Source organism: Urocitellus parryii, chromosome 15, assembly GCF_045843805.1.
Source record: "Urocitellus parryii isolate mUroPar1 chromosome 15, mUroPar1.hap1, whole genome shotgun sequence".
Taxonomy (NCBI): domain Eukaryota; kingdom Metazoa; phylum Chordata; class Mammalia; order Rodentia; family Sciuridae; genus Urocitellus; species Urocitellus parryii.
The window spans coordinates 5,602,897-5,623,615 of record NC_135545.1 but is presented as its reverse complement, the minus strand read 5'-3'; the positions used below and the strand labels follow the sequence as shown (position 1 = coordinate 5,623,615).

Here is a 20,719-nt window from a genome sequence, read left to right as displayed (position 1 = left end):
TCAGTGTGCTAGGGGCACATCTCTGTGATGAGAGTGAGTCTGCCTCTAACAGGTGGTGGAATTGAGAATTGCTATTTATTCTCTGACCAATGATAAACTTGAACGTTCATCCAGGACCGTTGCTGAAAAGCCTTTAGCTGAGCTTCTCTCAGAGACCTGGCCCATACTCTAAATCAGTCCTTTAATTTACTTTTTTACCTGCTAAGATCCCAGATGCACGCTTGACTTCCATTTTTGAGAGAATAAAGTGAACAGCTCAATTCTTCTCCAAATGCTTGGCCCCAGTCTGAACAGGAGGAAAGCACCGGGAAGCTCCAGTAGAGGGCGCCCTACAAATCACCTGCCCCTGCAGCTCAGAACCCCCCAGGCCAGCCCAGCCCAGGGAAGCCAGGACACAAGGCTGAAGGGGATGGGGCGTCCTGGGGGGCCAGGGAGGAGGACAGTGGGCAGCACAAATCAGCTATGGACTTGACTCATGGGTAAAGGACCGATAATGATGTCTTCACTGTAGCCCATGTTCCATGCCAAAGTGAGATGTCCATCACAAGGGAAGGGGCAGGGCGAGGGGAAGGTCTGGGCCTTCCAGTGTTCTGAGAGCCAAACCAGCTATGAAAACGAGTCTCCTCTGTTTTAATTAAATCAGATGCATTTTAAACTGCCACCCAAAACATAAATCTGTAGGCACTGATGGGAACCACGTGCTGTTCAGCACCTGCAAACGCTGCATCGTGTTGGAGACGGCCAAACTCAGCTCCTGGGACCCTCAGCAAAGACCCCGCATGGGAGGAGGGGCAGGGCATGTCCAGACACTGTTAGGCCCTCACCTGGGCAGCCCTTGGCTCAGGCAGGTGACTATGACATCAACCCACAGAGAGGACCGTCCTGGGCCGCCCTGTCCACCATCACACCCAGCTCGGGGCAGAGGTTTGCGCTGAGGATGGAGGAGGCAGGACCCTTGTCCGCCCTGGCAGTGGGCAGAGCAGTGCACAGTGGGGTCTGTCTGGCGAGGGCCCTCTTGGTTCACGTGGCCCCTGCTCACAGTGGCCACCGTGGTGGGAGGGCAAGGTGCTTCTCTACTCCAAGGACAGGGACCCACTCAGGAGGGCTCCACTCTCAGGCCCTGATGGCCTCCCGAGGCCCCACCCCTGAACTCCATCACCTCAGGGTTAGGACTTCAGCACAGGAACAGGTGGGGGACGGGGACATTCCTCTCAGAGCATCAAGCAGCTGTCAGCAGCCGCAGGTGTGGGCTCCATCGGGGACAGTGTGACCACGTGGGGCAGGCCAGGGTGCTGGGAGGTGAGAGAGGAGAAAAGACCTGCAGGCGGCTGAGCACCACCTTGGTGAGAAGGGCAGGTGAGCAGGGAGAGGGCGGGCGCTGAGGAGGGCCCGCCCAGCTCTGCCCCTGGCCAGGTCACCCCCCTGGCAGGGCCCTGTCTCTGGGAAGATCCCTCCAGTCCCCGGAGAGGACAGTCCACGCCCCGTCTCACATGAGGCCTCGACCACAGCTAAGTGCTGGTTGGCAGCTTGTCTGAGTCCCGCCCTGGGGAGGCCCTCGAGGGCGTGGACGGAGCTGGCTGCTGGGCTCTGAGGCCAGAGAGCAGAAGCCACTGTGTTCACTGGGAGTGAGGGAGGATGGCTGCCTCCACCCGTCACCAGGACGCTGCCCACCTTCTGTGCCCCCGGTGCCCACACCTGGCTGCACAGGCTGCCTCTAGGGCTCCTCCACCTGGTGCTCTTGGCCCTGCTGACCTGATGCTGGGGACTGCTCTCTGCAGGGTCAGATGTAGCCGCATCTCGGCCTCCACCCACTAGGGGGCAGCAGTTCCGCCATGTCCCAGTCAAATATTCTGAAGTGCCTGCCCAGGGGGCCAGGGGTCCTGGGCTGGAATTGAGCAAGGCTGAGAGACAGCCTGGACCACCCTGTGACTTCCTCATGCCGGCCCAGGGAGGGGCCACTTCCTGGTGCATAATAAGGGGCCCAGCAGCACCTCCTCCTGGGCAGGAGCACTCCTAGACGTGGTGTCCCGTCTCTTGGGCCTCAGGGGACCTCAGAGGTCCCTGTCTGACCCCAGACAGGATGTGCATGGCTGATCCTAAAGGAACGGTGGGCCGTGCACACATTTCCCGCCCAGGCCCCTGGAATCCAGGAAGCCCAGAGAAAGGGGCAGAGGGGGCCCTGGTCCCCCTCTGAGTGGGTCTCTGGGCCCTGGAGGTGGGGTTTCCGTCCATTCTGTGCAGAAGGGCACGTTCCCCTGGAGGGCGGGCCTGAGGGTCCTCTTCTGTCATTGCCCAGGCCTCCGCCCCTCCCCAGCTTCCGTGGATCCTGCAGCTTCCCCTCTGCAGGCTCTCGCTGCTCTGCTCAGTCCCAGGAGCCCACGACCCTCTGCCTCCCGATGCTGTGGCTGCTGCTGTCCCTGCTGTGGGCAGTGGAGGGGGCCTGTGCAGAGGGACCAGGAAGGGGACACAATGATGGCCCTCAGCTTCCCCCGTGGTGCCTGGCTCAGGATCCAGGATTCAGTGTGGATGTGCTGAAGTCCGAGACGGTGCAGGAGGGTCTGTGTGTCCTGGTGCCCTGCAGCTCTCCTACCCTGGCTCAGGGAGCGGCCCCGTCTCTGGTACTGGTTCTGTACAGGGTCCAATACAGACCAGGGCTCTCCAGTGGCCACCAACCACCCTACTCAGAGAGTGCAGGAGGAGACCCAGGGCAGGCTCCTCAGAGGTCCTCCGGGATCCAGGAACCAACAACTGCACCCTGAACATCACATGCACAGTACTCTGTGCATCTGACAGTGGCATGTGACAGTGACAGTGGCCTGTACATCTTTCAGATGGAGAAAGGAAGGTTCAAGTGGAGTTATTGTGCAAACCAAGTCTCAGTGCATGTGACAGGTACGGCTCCAGCTCTGGGCCACCCTCAGGGAGGTCACAGGACAGTGGCACCCTGCCCTGTGGGGAGCTGGGGCTCAAGCATTGGGGGCTCAGCGAGCAGCTGGGTCAGAGCCTGAGCTTCTCTCAGGGCCCCACCTCCCACCCTCCCTCCTGATCCTGCCTGTCCCCTCTGCTCACCAGCCCTGACCCCTGACATCCTCATCCCTGGGACCCTGGAGTCTTGCCATCCCAGCAACCTGACCTGCTCTGTGCCCTGGGCCTGTGAGCAGGGGACACCCCCCACCTTCTCCTGGAATTCAGCTGCCCTCACTTCCCTGGGCCCTGGGACCAACCACTCCTTGGTGCTCACCCTCGTCCTGTGACCCCAGGACCATGGCACCAACCTCACCTGTCAGGTGAAGTTCCCTGCAGCTGGTGTGACCACAGAGAGAACCATCCAGCTCAATGTCACCTGTGAGTGATGGGCCAGGACACCTAAATTCCTGGGGGTGTGAGGGACAGGGAAGGAGGCTTGGTTCCCAGGGCTGGGGATAAATTGTGTCCATGTCCTTTTGACCTAGTTGAGTCAGGGACCTTGGAGGGCACAGGCCCTGTCCCTCTGTGTGTCTGTGGTTATGGGGTGGGTGTGGGGAGTGCTGCCTCATCTTCAATCCAACTAAAGGGGAAACAAACCACCAGAGTGGGTCCTGGGTGCCCAGAGAAGGGGCCACGCAGTCTCCTGAGGAGCTGGGGAGGCAGGACCAGGCAGGGTGTGGGGAGGATGCGCTGGGAAGAGCTGGAAGGTCAGAGTGTCCAGGGATGTGGTCAGTGTGGGGAGAAGGGCAGGGGTGGGGGCAGCACGCTTCCCTGAGCAACCAATGGACACAGAGGGGCAGGGCTGTGGGAGGAGGGGGGTTCTGAGAGGCTTCTGGCCCCACAGGGATCCTGGGAAGGGAGCTGGCTGCACCCTGGGGACAGAGGAGAGAGTCCAGCCTTTGGATGTCACACTGTGTCACTGGGGAACAGTGAGTCACCTGGGCAGGTGGAGAAGAAGCACAATTGTCATTAGTGACCTTCACTGCTGTCCCTGATCAGTGGCTGCAGCTGAACTCTGGTCGCCATGGGAATCTGCAGGGACAAAAAATAAAACACAGACACAACTGACCTTCACACAGGCTTCAGGACAGTGGGGGGTGGGGGAGAGAGAGAGAGGGAGGGAGGGAGAGGGGGAGAGGGAGACAGGGAAGGAGGGAGAGGGAGGGAGGGAGAGAGGGAGGGAGGGAGAGAGAGGGAGGGAGAAGGAGGGAGAGAGAGAGGGACAGAGGGAGGGAGCTAGAGAGGACTTCAGAAGTCAGCTTTTATGTGGGGGGACACTGTGCTTAGAAAGTTCTGTCCATAAAAGGCAGAAGGGGCAGGGATACCAGGGAACAGGTGAGTGGAACCTGTTCATTGTGCTGCGATCCCATGTGTCTTGTTCAGTTCTTGTCACCTGTGCTTTGGGGATACCCAGGGAATGACACCCCTGCCACGGCCAGGGTCAGGGCGCTGTCCCCGTGTTCCCTCCAGCGTGTGACAGCTCCAGGTCTCACACTGGGGCCTTCCATCTGTTGTGGTGGCCTTTGTGCAGGGGAGGATGGTGGGCAACAGCAGTCCCAACACAGCGATGGGGGAGGGTGTGGAGACTTCCCTGGAGAACGTTCAGGAAACCTGGAAGGAGGGGCGGGCTGGGAGTACAGGCCTCCTCAGAGGAGTTTAGTTGCAAAGAGGGACACACAAATGGCGCTGGGGACAGAGGGCATTACTTGGATCCTGCTCCACACCCTCCAGAGCTGCCCAGTGAATCCTCTCCACGTGCCCATTGGTCTGTGATGGCCTCGGGGGGACAATTCCCACACTGTCTCTGCAGAGCTGGGGCGGGGTCCACCCTGCTTCTCCCAGGGTGTACCCTGGACCCCTGGCTGCTGTCCCCCAGTCTCTTCCTCTGCGGATGCCTGGCCTCGTGCCCTAGAACATGTGCCTCCTCTCCCACAGAGAGACCCTGATTGGATTCAGGCACCCCTGGATAATCCTGGAGGATCAACTCTGCTCACGGTCATTACCTGGTCTCATCTGCAAACCCCCTTTAACAGCAAACATCTACAGCTCTGGTGGCTAGGGCCTGGGCCTCTTTGGATGGCTCCCTTCAGCCCACAGCCATGTCCTGTGACCTTCTGCTCCTGAGGTGGCCCCTGTCCTATGTTCCTGACCTTTGCTTGGCTCTTCCAGCCCCGACACACTAGTGGGCTCCTGGTGTGCAATACCCACGCTGGGGAACAGGGACCTGCTCTGCTGATGAGGTCATTCAAGGGGGAGAGAAAAAGTCACACATGAGAGGACACTCTGGGACTAGGGCGTGTCCTGTGTCCAGAGCATGTCAAGGTGGACCCTCTGGGATGGGCTGGAGCTCAGTGGTGGAGTCATTGCCCAGCACGTGTGGGGCACTGGGTTCAGTCCTCATGGAAGGACCTCAAAACCAAGCCATCTACAAATGACAAGGAACAAAAATGGTCCCCACTTGATTGATAAATGGTCACTCTGTAAGGAAATCACACATGGCTGTAGTTAAACACTGGGAAAAGGAGTTGGAGACATTTCTCGAAGGTATACAAATGGTGGCTAAGTGTGTGGACACACACCACCATCAGGAATCATCTGAGAAGTGCAACCTCAAACCTCCACGTCCCGCTTCACACTGCACCTGTTAAATACGTGCCCCTCACACCCATCATGAGGGTCCTGTTTTAAAATGGGCAAAGCCAGGGAGGAGGAGGACGTGGGGCTGGAGGCCTGTGCTCTGTGCTGAGAAGGAGAAAGGGGCAGCCGCTGTGGAGGGCAGCGCCATGGTTCCTCAAAAGACCAGGAACAGCTGATCCGGTCACCAGAGGTTCCACTGTGACCACCCCCAGGGGACCCACACAGACCTGGGAGGCAGTGTCACCCCAGGGTCACTGTGGCAGCATTCACTGTAGCTAAGGGGAAGCGGCCACCTGTCCCTCAGCAGCTGCTGGATCCACCCAGCCTGCCCTGACCTGCAGGGGAGGAGGACCCAGCAGGAGCCTCAGCAGGGTGCCCCCTGAGCACAGGAGGCCAGGCACAGGGACAGCACCATCTCCACTGAGGGGCCTGGAGCAGGAGAGTTCACAGGGGAGTGGGGTCTCCAAGACAGGGCAGGGCCTGGTCTCCTCTCTCCTCTGCCCCTCTCTGCAGGCCTCTGGGTCTCTGGCTGTGGGGTGTCCCTCCTCAGCACAGAGCAGATGGACTGCAGTGGTGAGCGGGTCTGAGGTTCCTCTTCTGAGAACCGCCCAGGCTCGGCCCCTCCCCAGCTTCCGTGGGTCCTGCAGCTTCCCCTCCGCAGGCTCTCGCTGCTCTGCTCAGTCCCAGGAGCCAGGACCCTCTGCCTCCCGATGCTGCGGCTGCTGCTGCTGCTGTCCCTGCTGTGGGCAGTGGAGGGGGTCTGTGCAGAGGGGCTGAGGAGTGTGCCACGTGATGACCCTCAGCATCCCCAAAGGCACTCCCTTCAGGATCCAGAATACAGTGTGGATGTGACCAAGTCCGTGACGGTGCAGGAGGGTCTGTGTGTCCTGGTGCCCTGCAGATTCTCCTATCGCAGCTCAAGGAATGGCCAAGTCTCTGTCTCCTGGTTCCGTGCAGGGACCAATACAGACCAGGGCCCTGCAGTGGCCACCACCAACTCTACTCGGAAAGTGAGTAATGAGACCAAGGATCGGTTCCAACTCTTCAGGGACCCAGGAACCAACAACTGCTCCCTGAGCATCAGAGACGCCAAGCACAGCGATAGTGGCTCCTACTTCTTCAGGTTGGAGAAAGGAAAGTTTAAGTGGAATTATTATGACAAGATGGTCTCAGTGCATGTGACAAGTAAGACTCCACCTCCAGGGAGCCTCAGGGAGGTCACAGGACAGGGCTGGGTGGGACCCTGCCCTGGGGGAGTTGGGGTCAGGCATTAGGGGCTCAGGGAGCAGCTGGGGCAGAGCCTGAGCTTCTCTCAGGGCCCCACCTCCCACCCTCCCTCCTGACCCTGCCTGTCCCCCTCTGCTCACCAGCCCTGACCCACACCCCTGACATCCTCGTCCCTGGGACCCTGGAGTCTTGCAATCCCAGCAAACTGACCTGCTCTGTGCCCTGGGCCTGTGAGCAGGGGACACCCCCCACCTTCTCCTGGGAAGGGCCCTCTGTGTCCTCCCTGGGCCCCAACATCATCCACTCCTCGGTGCTCACCCTCACCCCGCGGCCCCAGGACCATGGCACCAACCTCACCTGTCAGGTGAAGTTCCCTGCAGCTGGTGTGACCACAGAGAGAACCATCCAGCTCAATGTCACCTGTGAGTGATGGACCGGGACACCTGGGTCCTTGGGGCTGTGAGGGGCAGGAAGGAGGCTTGGGTCCCAGGGTTGGGGAAACTTTGTGTCCATGTCCTGGGGCCTGGTTGAGTCAGGGACCTTGAAGGGCACAAGCCTGTCCCTCTGTGTGTCTGTGGTCATGGGGTGGGTGTGGGGAGTGCTGTCTTATCTTCAATCCAACTAAAAGGGGAAACAAACCACCTTCCTGTCCAGATGCTGCAGAGAGCCCTGCAGTCAGTGTCTCCCCAGGGGCTGCCCAGGCAGGGGGGGCCTCCCCGGGGCTGTTAGTGCTGTGCTCTCTGAGCCAGGCTGGCTGAGACCTGGCTTCCAGGTGTTGGAATACTGGAGAGGTGCAGGTCCCCAAAGGAAGCCCCCCTCAGGCCTCTGTCCCCAAGTATCTTCCTATAATTTTGTAAGGACATTTGGGGGTGACCAGCAACTAGAACTTTATACCCCAAATAATTTTCTATGTTTCCTTTCAATCACTGTGATGTTGGGGACAATTTGAAAATAGTCTTTCTGTTTTTGAGGAGTTGAAGGGTCACTACAAAATCAACCGACAGGTGCAGAGATTTCACTCTTGCTGACCTGTGTGTGCAGCACCTCTGGAGTCAGTGACATCCTGCTCCAGAAGGGTAATTTCCTACAGTCCACGAACCTACGTGGACATGTCACTGTCACCTGGAGTCCTCAGTCTCGGCAGGGCCACCCTTGCAGTCGTACGTTCTGTGGGATGTGACCCCATAACACAGTCACACAGAAGAGCCTTGACACCTCTCTGGGACTTTCTTGCTTTTCCTGTCAATCCTTCCTCCCTGGGCCCCGACCTCTGCCCAGAGATCAGCACCACGGCCTGTTCCCATCGCAGTGGCATCTGGTCCCCTCGCTGGACAGTGAGACCCCAGGGCAGGGCTGGTTCCTCAGGAGTCCTCCTCAACCGTGGACCTCCACTGCCCAGGGACACCCCGACTCCAGGTGTCGAGGTCCCGGGAGGCTGCCCAGGTCTGACCCGAGGCCTGACATGGATTCCCTGCTCCACCCTGCTTCTCGTCCCTTCTGCAGGCCCAGGAAGCCCTCTGACCCTGAGTGACAGGGCCAGCAGAGACCAAGACAGGAGAGTAGGGAAGAGGGAGGGATGAGGTCCGTCAAGGTCCTGCAGCTTCTCTGTCCCGTCCCTGTCTCTAATGGAAAGTCCTGTCCCCCATAGCTTCATGGCCCCACTGTGGCCAGGTCTGGGGTCTGTGGTGTGGAGACCCTGGGTGGAGAGAGACTGGGGTCCCAGGTCTGGGCAAGAGCCTGGGTGGACAGGAGGCACAGGGTGAGTTGTGTCCTTCTCCTAAGGTTCCTGACAGGCTGACGTCTTCTGAGGGGTGGGAAGACTTAGGGGCTGAGCCCACGTGGGAGGTGAGGGCCCCCGAGTGCTGGAGAGGAGGGGACACGTGCCTGGTCACCAAGATTGCAGTTCACCCAAGTCTCTTCTCTCTGCAGGGAGTCAGGGCACAAACGCAGCAGCAGGAGTGCTCTGGGGGGCCATCGGGGGGGCTGGCGTCATGGCCCTGGTGGCCCTCGGTCTCTGTCTCATCTTCTCCATGTGAGCCCCAGCCTGGGGTCGGGGGTGGGTCGGGGTGGAGGGGGGGATCCAGGGTTGGAGGGACCTGGAGGGGTTCTGAGGGCCTGGGACCAAGATGGGGTGCAGTGGAGTTGAGGATCCAGGCTGCAGCCTCTGGGCAAGCCTGTCCCCTCCCAGCCCCAGCCTCAGATGGCCAGGAAGCAGGGTGGAGAGGGGACCTTGTCACAGTGTCCTATGGTGAAGGCCACCAGGCGACCGCTGACCTAAACCTGCCATAGTCACACACTCCAGGCTACGACAGTGACCCCACCGTCTGAGCAAACCAGGCTCAAAGACTCCCGTGTCCCCTCAGAGTGAAGTCCCACAGGAGGAAGGCAGCCAGGGCAGCAGAGGACATGAGTGACACCCAGCCCACCCTCCAGCCAGCCTCCCTGGTAAGTGCCCTGGGCACCCTGGGATCCAGCCTGTCCCCAGGGCATGTCCCCAGGTGGCCACGGTGGTGCCCACTCAGCATGCCTAGAACTGAGCTGGTCGCCTGTCCCTTGTTTTAGAGTTTAGGTCTCAGTGTTGAGACATGGCAAGGCCAGTCTGCAGGGGACGATGGCCTTGTGTGAAGACAGTGTGTGACTCCCAGTTCCTAGAGGAACGGGCAGGCCACGCCACGCAAGGCCACTCGTGGAGCAGGAGGGCTGGTCAGGGGACAGGGTGAGGGAAGACGGGGCAGGAGCCCATGCTGAGGGCCTGGGGGAGACCGGGCGGGCAGCGGGTAGGACTGGCTGCTCTGTGTCAGCAGAGCCTGGGGTTGGGGTGTCTCTGCTGCCTGGCGCCTTGCCCTAGGTTATTAGGGTACGTGAGGGTCGTCCAGAGAGGAAGGGCTCCAGGAGCACGGGGTTGGTCTGGGGTCTGGTACCTGGTCTGCAGGGACAGGTGCATAGTGGGCGTGTCCTCTGCTGTCCCTGGGGAGGGGCTCTGGGAGAGGCAGTGTCTGGGTGGGCAGGGCCCTGATGCCAGAACCTCAGAAGTGCGTGGCCAACACACCCCTGCACCCTTCACTCGCTGGGTTCCCCATCTCTGATGGCACTCCTGTCCCCACAGCCCAACAGAGACCTGGCCCCTCTCCAGCCCAGTCCCCCATCCTTCTCCCTCTGCCCACCTGCACCAAGGTACTCCTGTTCCTCTGAATTCAGCCTAAGGCAGCCTTCCCCCCAGCCCAGCTCCCCCCCACTCCTTCCTGCCTCACACCCCTCCCCCAGCCCATCAGCAGGACCTGCACCAACTGTCCTTGTCCCCACCCAAGTTTGAAAAGCTCTGCTCCTCCTCACTGCAGGAGAGGAGCCCCTGAGCCGCCTGCCCTGGCATTTGGGGCAGGAAAGGCAGGGTCAGGGTCAGCGCTGCGGACCTAGAGCCCAGAACTGGGCCTCAGCAGAGAAGGGCTGGTCTCCAAACCCTCCAGGCAGCTCGGCCCCTCTCCATGGCTGCCCAGGCTCCTGTGGGCACAGCTGGACCACACCTGGTGGCAGCCGCAGTCCCCGAGGCCTCCCACCTGAGCTCCACAGGACAAGGACCTCTGTGGTCCACCTGTGCCCTGTCCTCTGCAGTCGCCATTGGTCATCACCTGCTACTCAGCAATCCACACTGGTCCCCTGTGACACTGACCCACAGGGCCCCCTCTGCACTGCCCCCTCCTGTGCACCCAGTGCTGGGCACAGAGGCCCAGGACCCCAGTGGCGTTTGGGTTGGAGGGTGCGTGAGGGGAAGCCCTCCTCTCTGAGTCAGTTCCCGTGTCTGTGAGACAGCAGAACAGGGGTCTGCACCCAGGTCTGGGAATGCAGAGCAGGACTGGGAGCAGCAGGGGACTCCTGTGTTGTGAGGCAGCAGGCCACCTGGGCAGGAGGAGGAGGGGCAGGAGGGTCCTGCCAGGGTGGACCCCGCCCAGCCCCTCCAGCTTCCCCACCCTGCCCTGTGTGACCCTCTCTCCTCTCCACACAGGGGTGTCGGCAGGAGCCCCCGCTGCCTCGCCCTGCTGACCCCTGCAGCTCCTCAGGAGCTGGCCCTGGCTTGGGGCAGGAGCAGGAGCTGCACTACGCCACCCTCAGCTTTCACTGGGCCTCCCGCAACGTCCACGGGGCACGTCCTGCAGAGGACACCTCCACCCAGTGCTCAGAGATCAGGGCACAGGGAGGGACCAGCAGGGGCCTGTCTCAGCAGAGGACACCTGCTGTGGAGCCACACTGAGTGACCATGCCCTCCAGTCCTGATGCCCCAGGCTCTGGCCAACCCTGCATTCCTGTGGCCTGGTCAGAGACCCAAGGGGACAGCAGGGAGGGCTTCTGTGTGGGGCGTGTCCCTAGGGTGGAGTCACACTCACCTGTTCCCTTCTAGTCCTGCCCCTCTGCCCTTTTATGGATAGAACTTTCTAAGAACAGAGTCCCCCAATAAAAGATGACTCCAAATGTTCTCTCTCTCTCTCTCTCTCTCTCTCTCTCTCTCTCTCTCTCTCTCTCTCTCTCTCTCTCTCTCCCTCTCTCTCTCTCGGCTATTGTGAATTTCTCTTGCTCTCTCCTTTGGGTATGTATGAGGCCAAGGACTGGGAAGCAGTCCTGAGGCTTGTGTGAGGGTAAATTCTGTTTTATTTTGTGTCCCTGAAAATTCACAGGAGCCATCTTAGTTCAGCTGCCCGAGCTGTTCAGGGCTGCAATCCTACCCTTTGTGGGACCAAGAGGCTGATAACTGACATCACATAGAGAAGGGGTCCATAAGCAGCCATGAGTGTGTTTCCTACTGTAATTACACTATCTGAGAATTTGCCACCAGAGACCTGGATCACACCTCTGCTCCCTCCTGATGAACCGTGTGACACAGGCCAGCCACTCTGCCCCTCTGTGTACCAGATTCCAGGTCTGCATTAGTGTAACAGTGACTGTGAGGTCAACAGAGGTGCGTGCAGCATGCACCTGCAGGAGCCCATGACTGTGCATCCTGGTCCTTCCTGCTGACCTTAGTCCAGAGGCCCCTGAGCACAGACACTGAATCAGCAGCTCAGGCTCCCTCTGCCCACACCCTGCAGGGGGCGCTCTCCCCCTGACCTGCACCCCCTCCCTCCACTCCAGCCTCCTTCTCTCCATCCCTCCTCTCTCCTACTCAGCCTTCCCAGCTCCTTTATGTCCTGCCACAGGCAAACTGCAGGCTAGCACTGAGAGAACTTTCTAGAACTCAGAGCTGACCACAGGTAGGCTAAAACCTCCGTGCCCTTCAGAATGAGCTCAAGGGCAGATGCTGGGTAGAGTAGTGAAGGAGAGCTCATGACTGTCCTTCTAGAAAGCCCAATTATAACAATGAAAGCTAGTTCAGGTCGTACCTGCCCAACATGCACCAAGCAGCACCAAACCATGGCAGGGACAGCATTACCCAGAAATTCATGAGGACCAGTAAATAGTGGTGGGCTCTGGCCCTGAGTGAAAAGCACCTGTGGCCTGGACGCCACTCCCAGGTCCTCAGCAGGACGGCTGAGTCAGGCTTCTGTCCAGGCTGGTGGCAGGTGTGACCAGCTCAACTTCACTGCGGAGACACTGGGAGGTGGCTGTGAGGCTTCTGGTCCTGAGAAGTTGGCATCGTCCCATGTCCCCTGCTCCTCCCACCTCAGCACAACTAGGAACCTGTAAATGGTGCAAGAGACAGAGGGACTCTGAGAAGTGGGCGAGGCCAGCTGGTCTGGGACCCTGGACTGGAGACACACGGAGGCAGAGCCTCTTCTGCCCCTTCAGCCGCCACCACCCCACAGGGGCAGGTCCCTCCGGACCCTGTCCCCACCCCTGGCCAGCAGCAGAAGGCAGCCACGTGGGCTCCTGGTAGAAGAGGATCCTCTGATGGCCTCAGGCAGGACCGACATTTCCTGGAAGGGGAACAATCAGAGCTGAATCAGTGGCCACAGGTGGTCCCCTCCCCATCAGGCCTGCGCCATGGCGACTGGTATTTCTGACCCTCAGTTTTCTTCTTGGTCCAAGTCATGAGGCTGGTGTGAAGCAAGATGGTAAAGGGGCAGCTCAGGGGCCAGCAGAGGGCCTCATCAAGCGCAGCTCCTTCCCTTTGGCCCAGCCAGGGGGGCAGATGACCTTGCCCTCAGGAGGACATGGCCTGAGGGGGACAGGCAGCTGCAGGGGGTGCTCAGCACAACCCACCTCTGATGTCTGGTCCCCCGTGACTCCTCCTGGGCCTCTGCAGCAGGCCTGGCCGTCCCCTCCTGGGCCACACTGGGCTCCTCAGGCTCTGGGCTCAGCCCTCTGCAGAGCTGGGGCAGCTGAGCTGATCCTGACCCTGTTTCAGCACCACGGTCAGTGGCAGCCCCTCTGCAGGGATGTCCCTGGGCAGAGTCTCCTGGTGGATGAGGTCCCTGAGCAGAGCCTTGGCCACACTCCAGTGCAGAGGTGGGTTACAGAGGGGCCTGGTGACACGCTGTCTGTGAGCTGGTCAAGGATGTCCAGGACCCTGTGGGTGTGTGTCCAGGCTGGGGCTTCTTGGCCCCGGGGGTGTTAGCTAGGGATTCAGGCTGTCCTGAGGTGAGGGGGGGTTAGCCAGGGACACCTCCAGTGACCAGGTGGGAGTGGCCGTGCTGTCTTGGGACAGCATTGGTAAGGAGCATGAGTGGCATTTAGAGCACTCCCAGACCCTGGGAGAATCGGGTTGGCTCTGGTGACAGCCTGCTCCAGGCAGCCCACACCCGCAGGGCTTCCCCCTCTTCGTCTGAATTTATTCCCCTTTCCCCTCAGAGGTTTCCCTCTGTCTTCTCCCATTTCTGTCTGGAGAGTCCATCTTGCCAGGTGGCCTCAGGCACCGCAGGCCCCAGCCCAGTTTCTGCCCAGATGCTTCCTGCAGGTTCTTCTCAGCCCAGGCTGACCTGAGCCCAGAGTCCTGGAGGGGCAGGGAGTCTGGGTGCCACTGAGCCCTGGGCATGGGACCTCATGCCTGCATCCCCCACCTCCCTGTGCCCCTCTCCTTCCTACCGCACCTTTCCTGTGACCTCCCTGGAGCGGAGGTGACAGTGGAGAGAGCTGTCAGGCTAAATGTGTCCTGTGAGTGCCAGGTCAGGGTGCCCAGGTCCCTAAAAGCCAGGACTGAGGAGGAAGGGGGAGCATCACAGACCCCATCGCCTTCCCCTTCCTAAATCTCTGGGACAGGTATCCACAGCCACCTTCCTGTGACTTGAGAGGAACAGTCCTGTCTCCACAGAACCCGGCCATGTGAGATGGCACAGGGGGGCACAGCCACCCTCCCCGGGGTGTGATGGAGGTGGGGACTGTGTCAGCTTCAGACAAGACCTGGGTTTCACAGCTCAGGAGGAGGTCAGACCAGGTGCAGGACCAGCAAAGGCAGGAACCACCCACTGTCACCTTCCAACTCCATCCTCCTGCTGTCCCCAAGGATCCCAAGGCCACTTCCCCTCTCACCTGTCCCAGGGCTACATTCTTTTTTAAGTTTGGTGGTTATTTATTCATTTAATTAATAGCCACTTCTACATATTTTACTCATAATGATTAAAAGATGCTCCTTTGCCTTCGAACCATATTCTTTTTTAAAAAATATTGTTTGTCAATGGACCTGTATTTTATTTATTTATTTTTATGTGGTTCTGAGAATCAAACCCAGTGCCTCCCACATGCTAGGCAAGCTCTCTACCACTGAGCCATAATCTCAGCTCCCAGAGCTACATTCTTGTCCCACACTCTGGCCTCATTCTCCTTAGGGTCCCAACCCAGCCTGCTCCCCTTCAGTCTTGCAATGCTGTTGTTTTATAATAGTAAGCACACAGTGTGTCTTGGTCTGTTTGAGCTGCTGTAACAAAACACTGTGCACTGGGTGACTTAACAGAAATTTACTTCTCCAGTTCTGAGGGCTAAAAGTCCAGGTTCCAGGTGCTGGCCCATCTGTTTCCTGGTGAGGGATTTCCCCCTGGATTGTAGATGACCATCTTCTCCTCTTCCTGTCTCACACTGTGGAGAAAGAGGACCAAGCTCTTTGGTGTTTGGAGGATGGCCTGAGGCCTGAGCCTAAGCAACTCCATTTAAAAACTCCAGTTGGAAACTTGCAGTGTCAGTAGCTCACCTAAGGGGGCCCTCCAGTTGGGCTCAGACAAGTCACCTCCCCTCACCTGATAACAGTGTGCAGCCCTGGCAGGCTGTCCTGGCCTGATAAGAGGGAAGGGGAGAAGCTCAGGTGGAGACCAGCAGACCAGGTGTTTCTACCCCAGGGTAAATGACGTCATGGAGAAATCCAGTGGTAGATGATAAGGGTTGAAGAGGGGGGGTCAAAAGCCCCAAAATTTAGTATAAATAATAGAGTAATGAACAGGGATTCAGCCAGCGGAAACAAGGATGCACTCAGCTGGAGGGCCTGACAAGGACCTGGACTGACGCCCATCACTTGTCATCATTTCCTGATCCTCTGTGTGGTCCTCACTGCCCTCAGACTACCAGCTCATCTGGACCCTGGTGAGAGCCGCAACTTCTCCCCGCACCCTCTCCTCAACTGGTCGTCCACGCCAGAAGCCTGCCTTGGGTCAGGACCTGCTCACCGTGGTCTGAGTGAGTGGGCATCTGCTGGACGGAAAGCCTAAGGCCTGAGACTTTAGAACTTAGCACCCAGAGGGGCTGTCTGTCCTGAGCCTGGTGATGAAGTGTGTTTGCAGAGCCTAGAATTAATTATCTAGAATTGTTTGCTGTGAATTGATTATGTCTATTGCAGTGCCTGGCATTAAGGATCGTCCTTTTCTTGATTAAGAACCTACAGAGTGAAATTGTATTGAGTGATTTGAGGGAATAAAGCATTTTAAAAGGGCAGAAGTGTGTGGACATTCTTTAATTCTCCCCTCGACTGCATACGTGGCACCTTTGCCTCCTGGTGACAGTGCTTCCTCCTCCTAGTCCTATGTGAGGGCTCTGCTTCCATGACCTCAGTGACCCCAGTCACCTCCCAAAGGCCTGTCTCAAATACCACTGTATTGGGGGTTAGGGCTTCAACACGTGGATTTTAGGAAAACAGAATTCAATATACACTAAAATTGAGTAAGAGTAAGGTAATCCTCACATCTTGTGTCTCTCCCTGCTAGACTATCCTTTCATAGGGAACCTCTGTGTGTACATTCAAGTACACACACACACACACACACATACTTTCTATGCATGCTGTCTTGTATCATATATCTTATTTTTATTTCATTTTATTATTCTGCAGAGCTGAGGACGGTGCCCCAGGTCTCATACAGGCTAAGCAGGTGCCCTACCCCTGAGCCACATCCCCAACCCTTTCTTATTTTTAAATAAATTTTTAATTTTGGAGGAATTTTATATTCACAGAAGAGTTGCTGAGATGGTACAGAGAGTGACTATAAATCCCTCACTCAGATGCCCTTGTTGAAATCTGAGAGCACCTCAGGACATCGCCACATGAGGAGGTGACAGTAGCAAATGCACTCTGTCCTATATATAGGCCAGGTGGGGTGGGGGGGGATTGTTCTCTGCATCCAGCTCTGATTTACCACTGAACGTGATCCCAGGCCTGTCACTCACAGGACCTTGTGGGACAGGTCTCACCGTGTCATCCTCCAATCTCTCATGTCCCAGTTGAGGGCCTCTCTGCCTGTTTCTGTAAGGGGCCACTGAGCCACTTCCTGATCTGGTGAGTCTTCCCCTCCTCCTGCTTCCCTGGGCCTGGGAGCTCTCTGGTTCTGTATAAAGAGCCTCAAGACCCAATGACAACGTTCTCTGCAGCATGAGCTTCTTCAAGTCCTTTGTACCACCCTGGGAAAATTGTAGAACTCCCCCTTCTTGGATCTCATTCATCTCTTCTCCATAGCTGTATTTACAGGATCTAGAGAGTGTCTAAATTGTCTGAGGGAAGCAATAGAGAACAAAGGGTAAACTTTAAACCCCTTTGTAACATCCAGAAGGTGGAGAAAAACCAAAATCCCATCAACTGATGAATGGATTAGCACACTGTGACCTACCCATATGGTGGAGCATCACTCAGCCATAAAAGGACTGAACATGGATGTCCACTCCAGCATGGATGAATCTCAAGAACATGATGCTACATGAGAAGCCCGACACGAATGAGGAATGATCACATATTGTGTGATTCCAACAATAGGAAATGTCCAGAGGAGGTAAAACAATGGAAACAGAAATTAAATTGGTGAGTTCCAGGAAGTGGAGGAGGAGGAAATGGATACCAACTGCTTAGTGGACACAAAAGGTCTCCTTTTGAGGTTATGAAATTGTTTTGCAACTAGATAGAGGTGGTTGCACAACATTGTGAATGTACTAAATGTCATTGAATTGTTTGCTTTAAAATGGTTCATTTTATGTCATGCAATTTTGCCTCAATTAGAAAAATAATAGGTTTGTCACAGTGGTATGTGCCTGTAATCCCAGTGCCTTGGGAGACTGAGGTCCAAGGATGACAAGTTCAAGGCCAGCCTCAGCAATAAAAGAGGCAGTGAGCAAAGTCACAACACCCTCTTTCAAAATAAAAATTGAAAAGGGCTTGGGATGTGGCTCAATGGTAAAGTGCCGCTGGGTTCAGTCCCAAAAGCAAAATGTGATGATGATCATAGTGATGATGATGTTCGTGATGGTGATGGTGATGATGGTGATTGTGATGGTGATGGTGATGACTGTGTTGGGGATGGTGATGGTGGTAATGGTGATGGTGATGGTGATGGTGATGGTGATGGTGATGGTGATGGTGATGGTGATGATGGTGATGATGGTGATGGTAATGCTGCTGATGATGGTGATGATGGTGATGGTGATGGTGATGATGGTGATGATGATGGTGATGATGGTGATGGTGATGATGGTGATGGGGATAGAAACTTGAAGTCAGAGCTCCAGGACTCTAATGCCTGCTTCACAGCTCCATCTCTTCCTTCTTCCCTTTGCACATCTGTAAATGGGGATAACAGGACCACTTAGCTCAGGGTTCATCTTGAGGATTCAGGGAAGTGGCCCAGCAGTCTGGTGCACGTCTGGGTGTGGTAAGTGTCCAGCAGCAGTCAGCTTTGGGGGACTGGTCAAAGTGCCTTCAGTTGAGTGCCACGTGCTGCTGAGGTCATGGTACAATCTTCTAATTGACTGTGTCAGCTTTTCACTGAAGTGGCCCAAACACCTGGTGAGAACAGCTCAGAGGAAGAGAAGTTTATCTGGGGATCACAGTCAGAGGTTCAGTCTGTGGTGGGCAGACTCCATTGCTCTGGGGCCAAGGTGAGGTGGGACATGGTGGCAGAAGGGCGTGGTGGAGGACAGCTGCTCATCCCAGGGCAGAGGAGAGCACATGAGAGGGCAGAGCCAGGGACAAGTAAAAGCCCCAAAGGCACACCCCAGGGACCTGCTTCCTCCAGCCATCCCCACCTGCCTCCCATCACCACCCAGTAATCCCTCAAATTATTATCCATCATGTGGACTAATCCACAGATCAGGTGACAGTGCCACAGTCTCCTCATTTCACCTGTGACATTCCTGCATTGGCACAGGAGATTTCCAGGGAACACCTCATACCAACCATAACAGTCCCCTAAGGGACCAGCTGTATGCTGCTCTCCACCTGCCCCTGATCCAGTGGTGTCCCTGTGGTCACAGGGAAAACCCCCTGAAGTCCCAGTTAGCAGATAGGAAGTGTTAGACAATGTTTCTATAAGGAGAAGTTTCCCACGTGCCTGGCCAGGGTTTTGTTTCACTTCTCCCTCTCTCTTGGTCCCTTCCCACAGTCCCCAAGTTCTGATCTGTGCCCTCTTCCCCACCTCCAGGTCCACGTTGTGACCTCTGTTCCCCAGACCATTCCTACAGCCTTCTCCCCACCTCTGGGCTCCCCTCAGCCTCCAGCCATCACCCACAGCATCAGCAAAGGGAGCTTCCTAATGGTCCCCACCAGCCCTGTCCTTCCCCCACCCCCCTGCAGTGAGCCCCTGGGGGACTCTCCATCTCCCTCCACCCCAGAGCCCTGTCTCAGCCCCGCCCTGCTCAGCACACCTGGTCCTTCCTGGGACTCTCAGGGAGCCTCTCCAGCCTCCTTCCAGTTCTGCCCCCTGCAGGCCCCTCCCTGTCTCCATCTTGGCAGGACATGCTCACCTGTGGCTCCAATCCCACCTCCCACCAAGTGCTCCCCGCCTCCCCACCCCGCACTTTCCCACGGGGTGGCCTGGTGGCCCCCTCAGCACCCTTTACTTGTGCATTTGGGGCTGGTGACTCTGTGGGGTGGTGGGCTGTCCTGGGCACTGTGGGAGCTGAGCCGCCTCCCTGGCCTCCACCTACAGGACATGGCAGTGTCCTCTGTCCAGCTGACAAGCAGAACTGTGTCCACTCTGTGCAGACCTTCCTCCAGTGTCAAAAAAGAAGCCTGTGCTGGGAGCCTCCTGCACCACTTCCTACTTGTTCCTTTCAAGGTCACCACAGGGGACATCACTCCTCTCCCTGTCTGGTTTGCACACAGTAAAACAGTGAAGTGCATTTGGTTCCTCCTCGTCACACTGTGAAGGAAACCCTGGGGTGGCTGGTTCTCCTGATTCTCTGCTCTCATGCTCTGCCACATGCATGGATCTGCCACCCCAGGAACCTCGGAGGAAGGAGGCACAGTGCTTCCCTCACCTTAAGACATAAGCTTAGGGGACACACCCCTGTTACCCAGTAACTTGGGAGGCTGAGACACGAGGATCACGAGTTCACCGCCAGCCTCAGCAACCTAGCAAGGCCCTCAGCAACTGCACAAGAGCTGGTCTAAAAATTTAAAAAAAAAAAAATAAAGAAAAGGCTCAGTGGTCAAAGCACACCTGGTTTCAATCCCAGTGGCTGGGGAGGCTGAGGCAGGAGGACTGCAAGTTGAAAGTCAGCCTCAGCAACTTAACTACCGTGTCTCTAAAAGAAAAAAAAGATAAAAAAAGGAAAAAATGTTCCAGGGATGTGGCGTGTGGCTCAGTGGTTAAGGAAAGTTGGTTTGTTCAATCCCTAGTATCCTTTTTTTTTTTTTAAGAAGACATTTGGTTTCTTCTGGAAAGTCCCAGTTTGAGGTTAGCTGACAGTGTCTGGTGGTTGACCTCAAGCTTACTGTCCTGGAGATGACCAGTCACTATGAGTCCATGTTCATTTTCTTTACCTTGAAACCCCAGAGCCAAGAGCCAGATCTGGGAACTCTAATGGTTTCCCAGTTAATTATTTCTACCAATGGGTGGGGCTCAAGTCCATGAGTGGTTGGGGTGTGGGAAGGGACAGAAATAGGTGACTTCCTAAGACACAATGTGACAGGTTCCTGTAAATAGGAGCCCAAGATATTGGACAGGTCACTAGGGCCCAGGTCTGGGGCCAAGGGCATGAGCTCTTGGGGAGGGGAGTTGTTCAGCTTTGAGACTAAGAGGTGTCTGAAGGAAAGGGCTGGTGAGCAGCACGGATGCTGGCCCAGGGGAGACCTGGTCCTGAGACCAGTCCCCTTGTCCTTTCCTCCTCCGTCCTCCAGCCTGTGACTAGTGACAACATCTCAGAGTCCTTTCCTGGCAGTGGAGGTTGGAGAGGTTCCCTGGAAGAAGCTCCTTCCAGCTGCACCTGGAGGGGAGGCAGGAGGTGGCCAAGAGAGAGGAGCCAAGGAGCAGCCGGGTCCTGTAACATCAGGGTCCCCCAGAGTCACCTGGGTCTGTGCCCAAGGGCCAGGCAGCCAGGATGAGGGCGGACGTCACCCTGCAGTCTCACGGAAATGACAAACCTGGACTCAGAAGGAGATTTATCCACAGGATAATCTGGGGGGGCAGGAGGACCCCTGGGCCATACCCAGGTCGTCATGGATTTTATAAGGTTGGAATCGCGCGGCATCTTTTCCTATCATGATGGAACGAAACCA

The 20,719-nt window shown here is 57.0% G+C and overlaps 1 protein-coding gene and 1 pseudogene across 1 annotated transcript; both read left to right on the top strand.

The window, feature by feature from the left end:
- Positions 1-462: 462 nt before the first annotated feature.
- Positions 463-3,353, top strand: LOC144250497 (myeloid cell surface antigen CD33-like; annotated as a pseudogene).
- Positions 3,354-6,278: 2,925 nt separating this feature from the next.
- LOC144250413 (myeloid cell surface antigen CD33-like) lies at positions 6,279-11,235 on the top strand. Its single transcript, XM_077793220.1, has 5 exons — positions 6,279-6,789; positions 6,975-7,253; positions 8,761-8,863; positions 9,195-9,276; positions 10,832-11,235. Exons 1-5 carry the CDS (start codon positions 6,315-6,317, stop codon positions 11,075-11,077), a joined length of 1,185 nt encoding a protein of 394 aa, XP_077649346.1. The 5' UTR covers positions 6,279-6,314; the 3' UTR covers positions 11,078-11,235.
- The last annotated feature ends 9,484 nt before the right edge of the window (positions 11,236-20,719 follow it).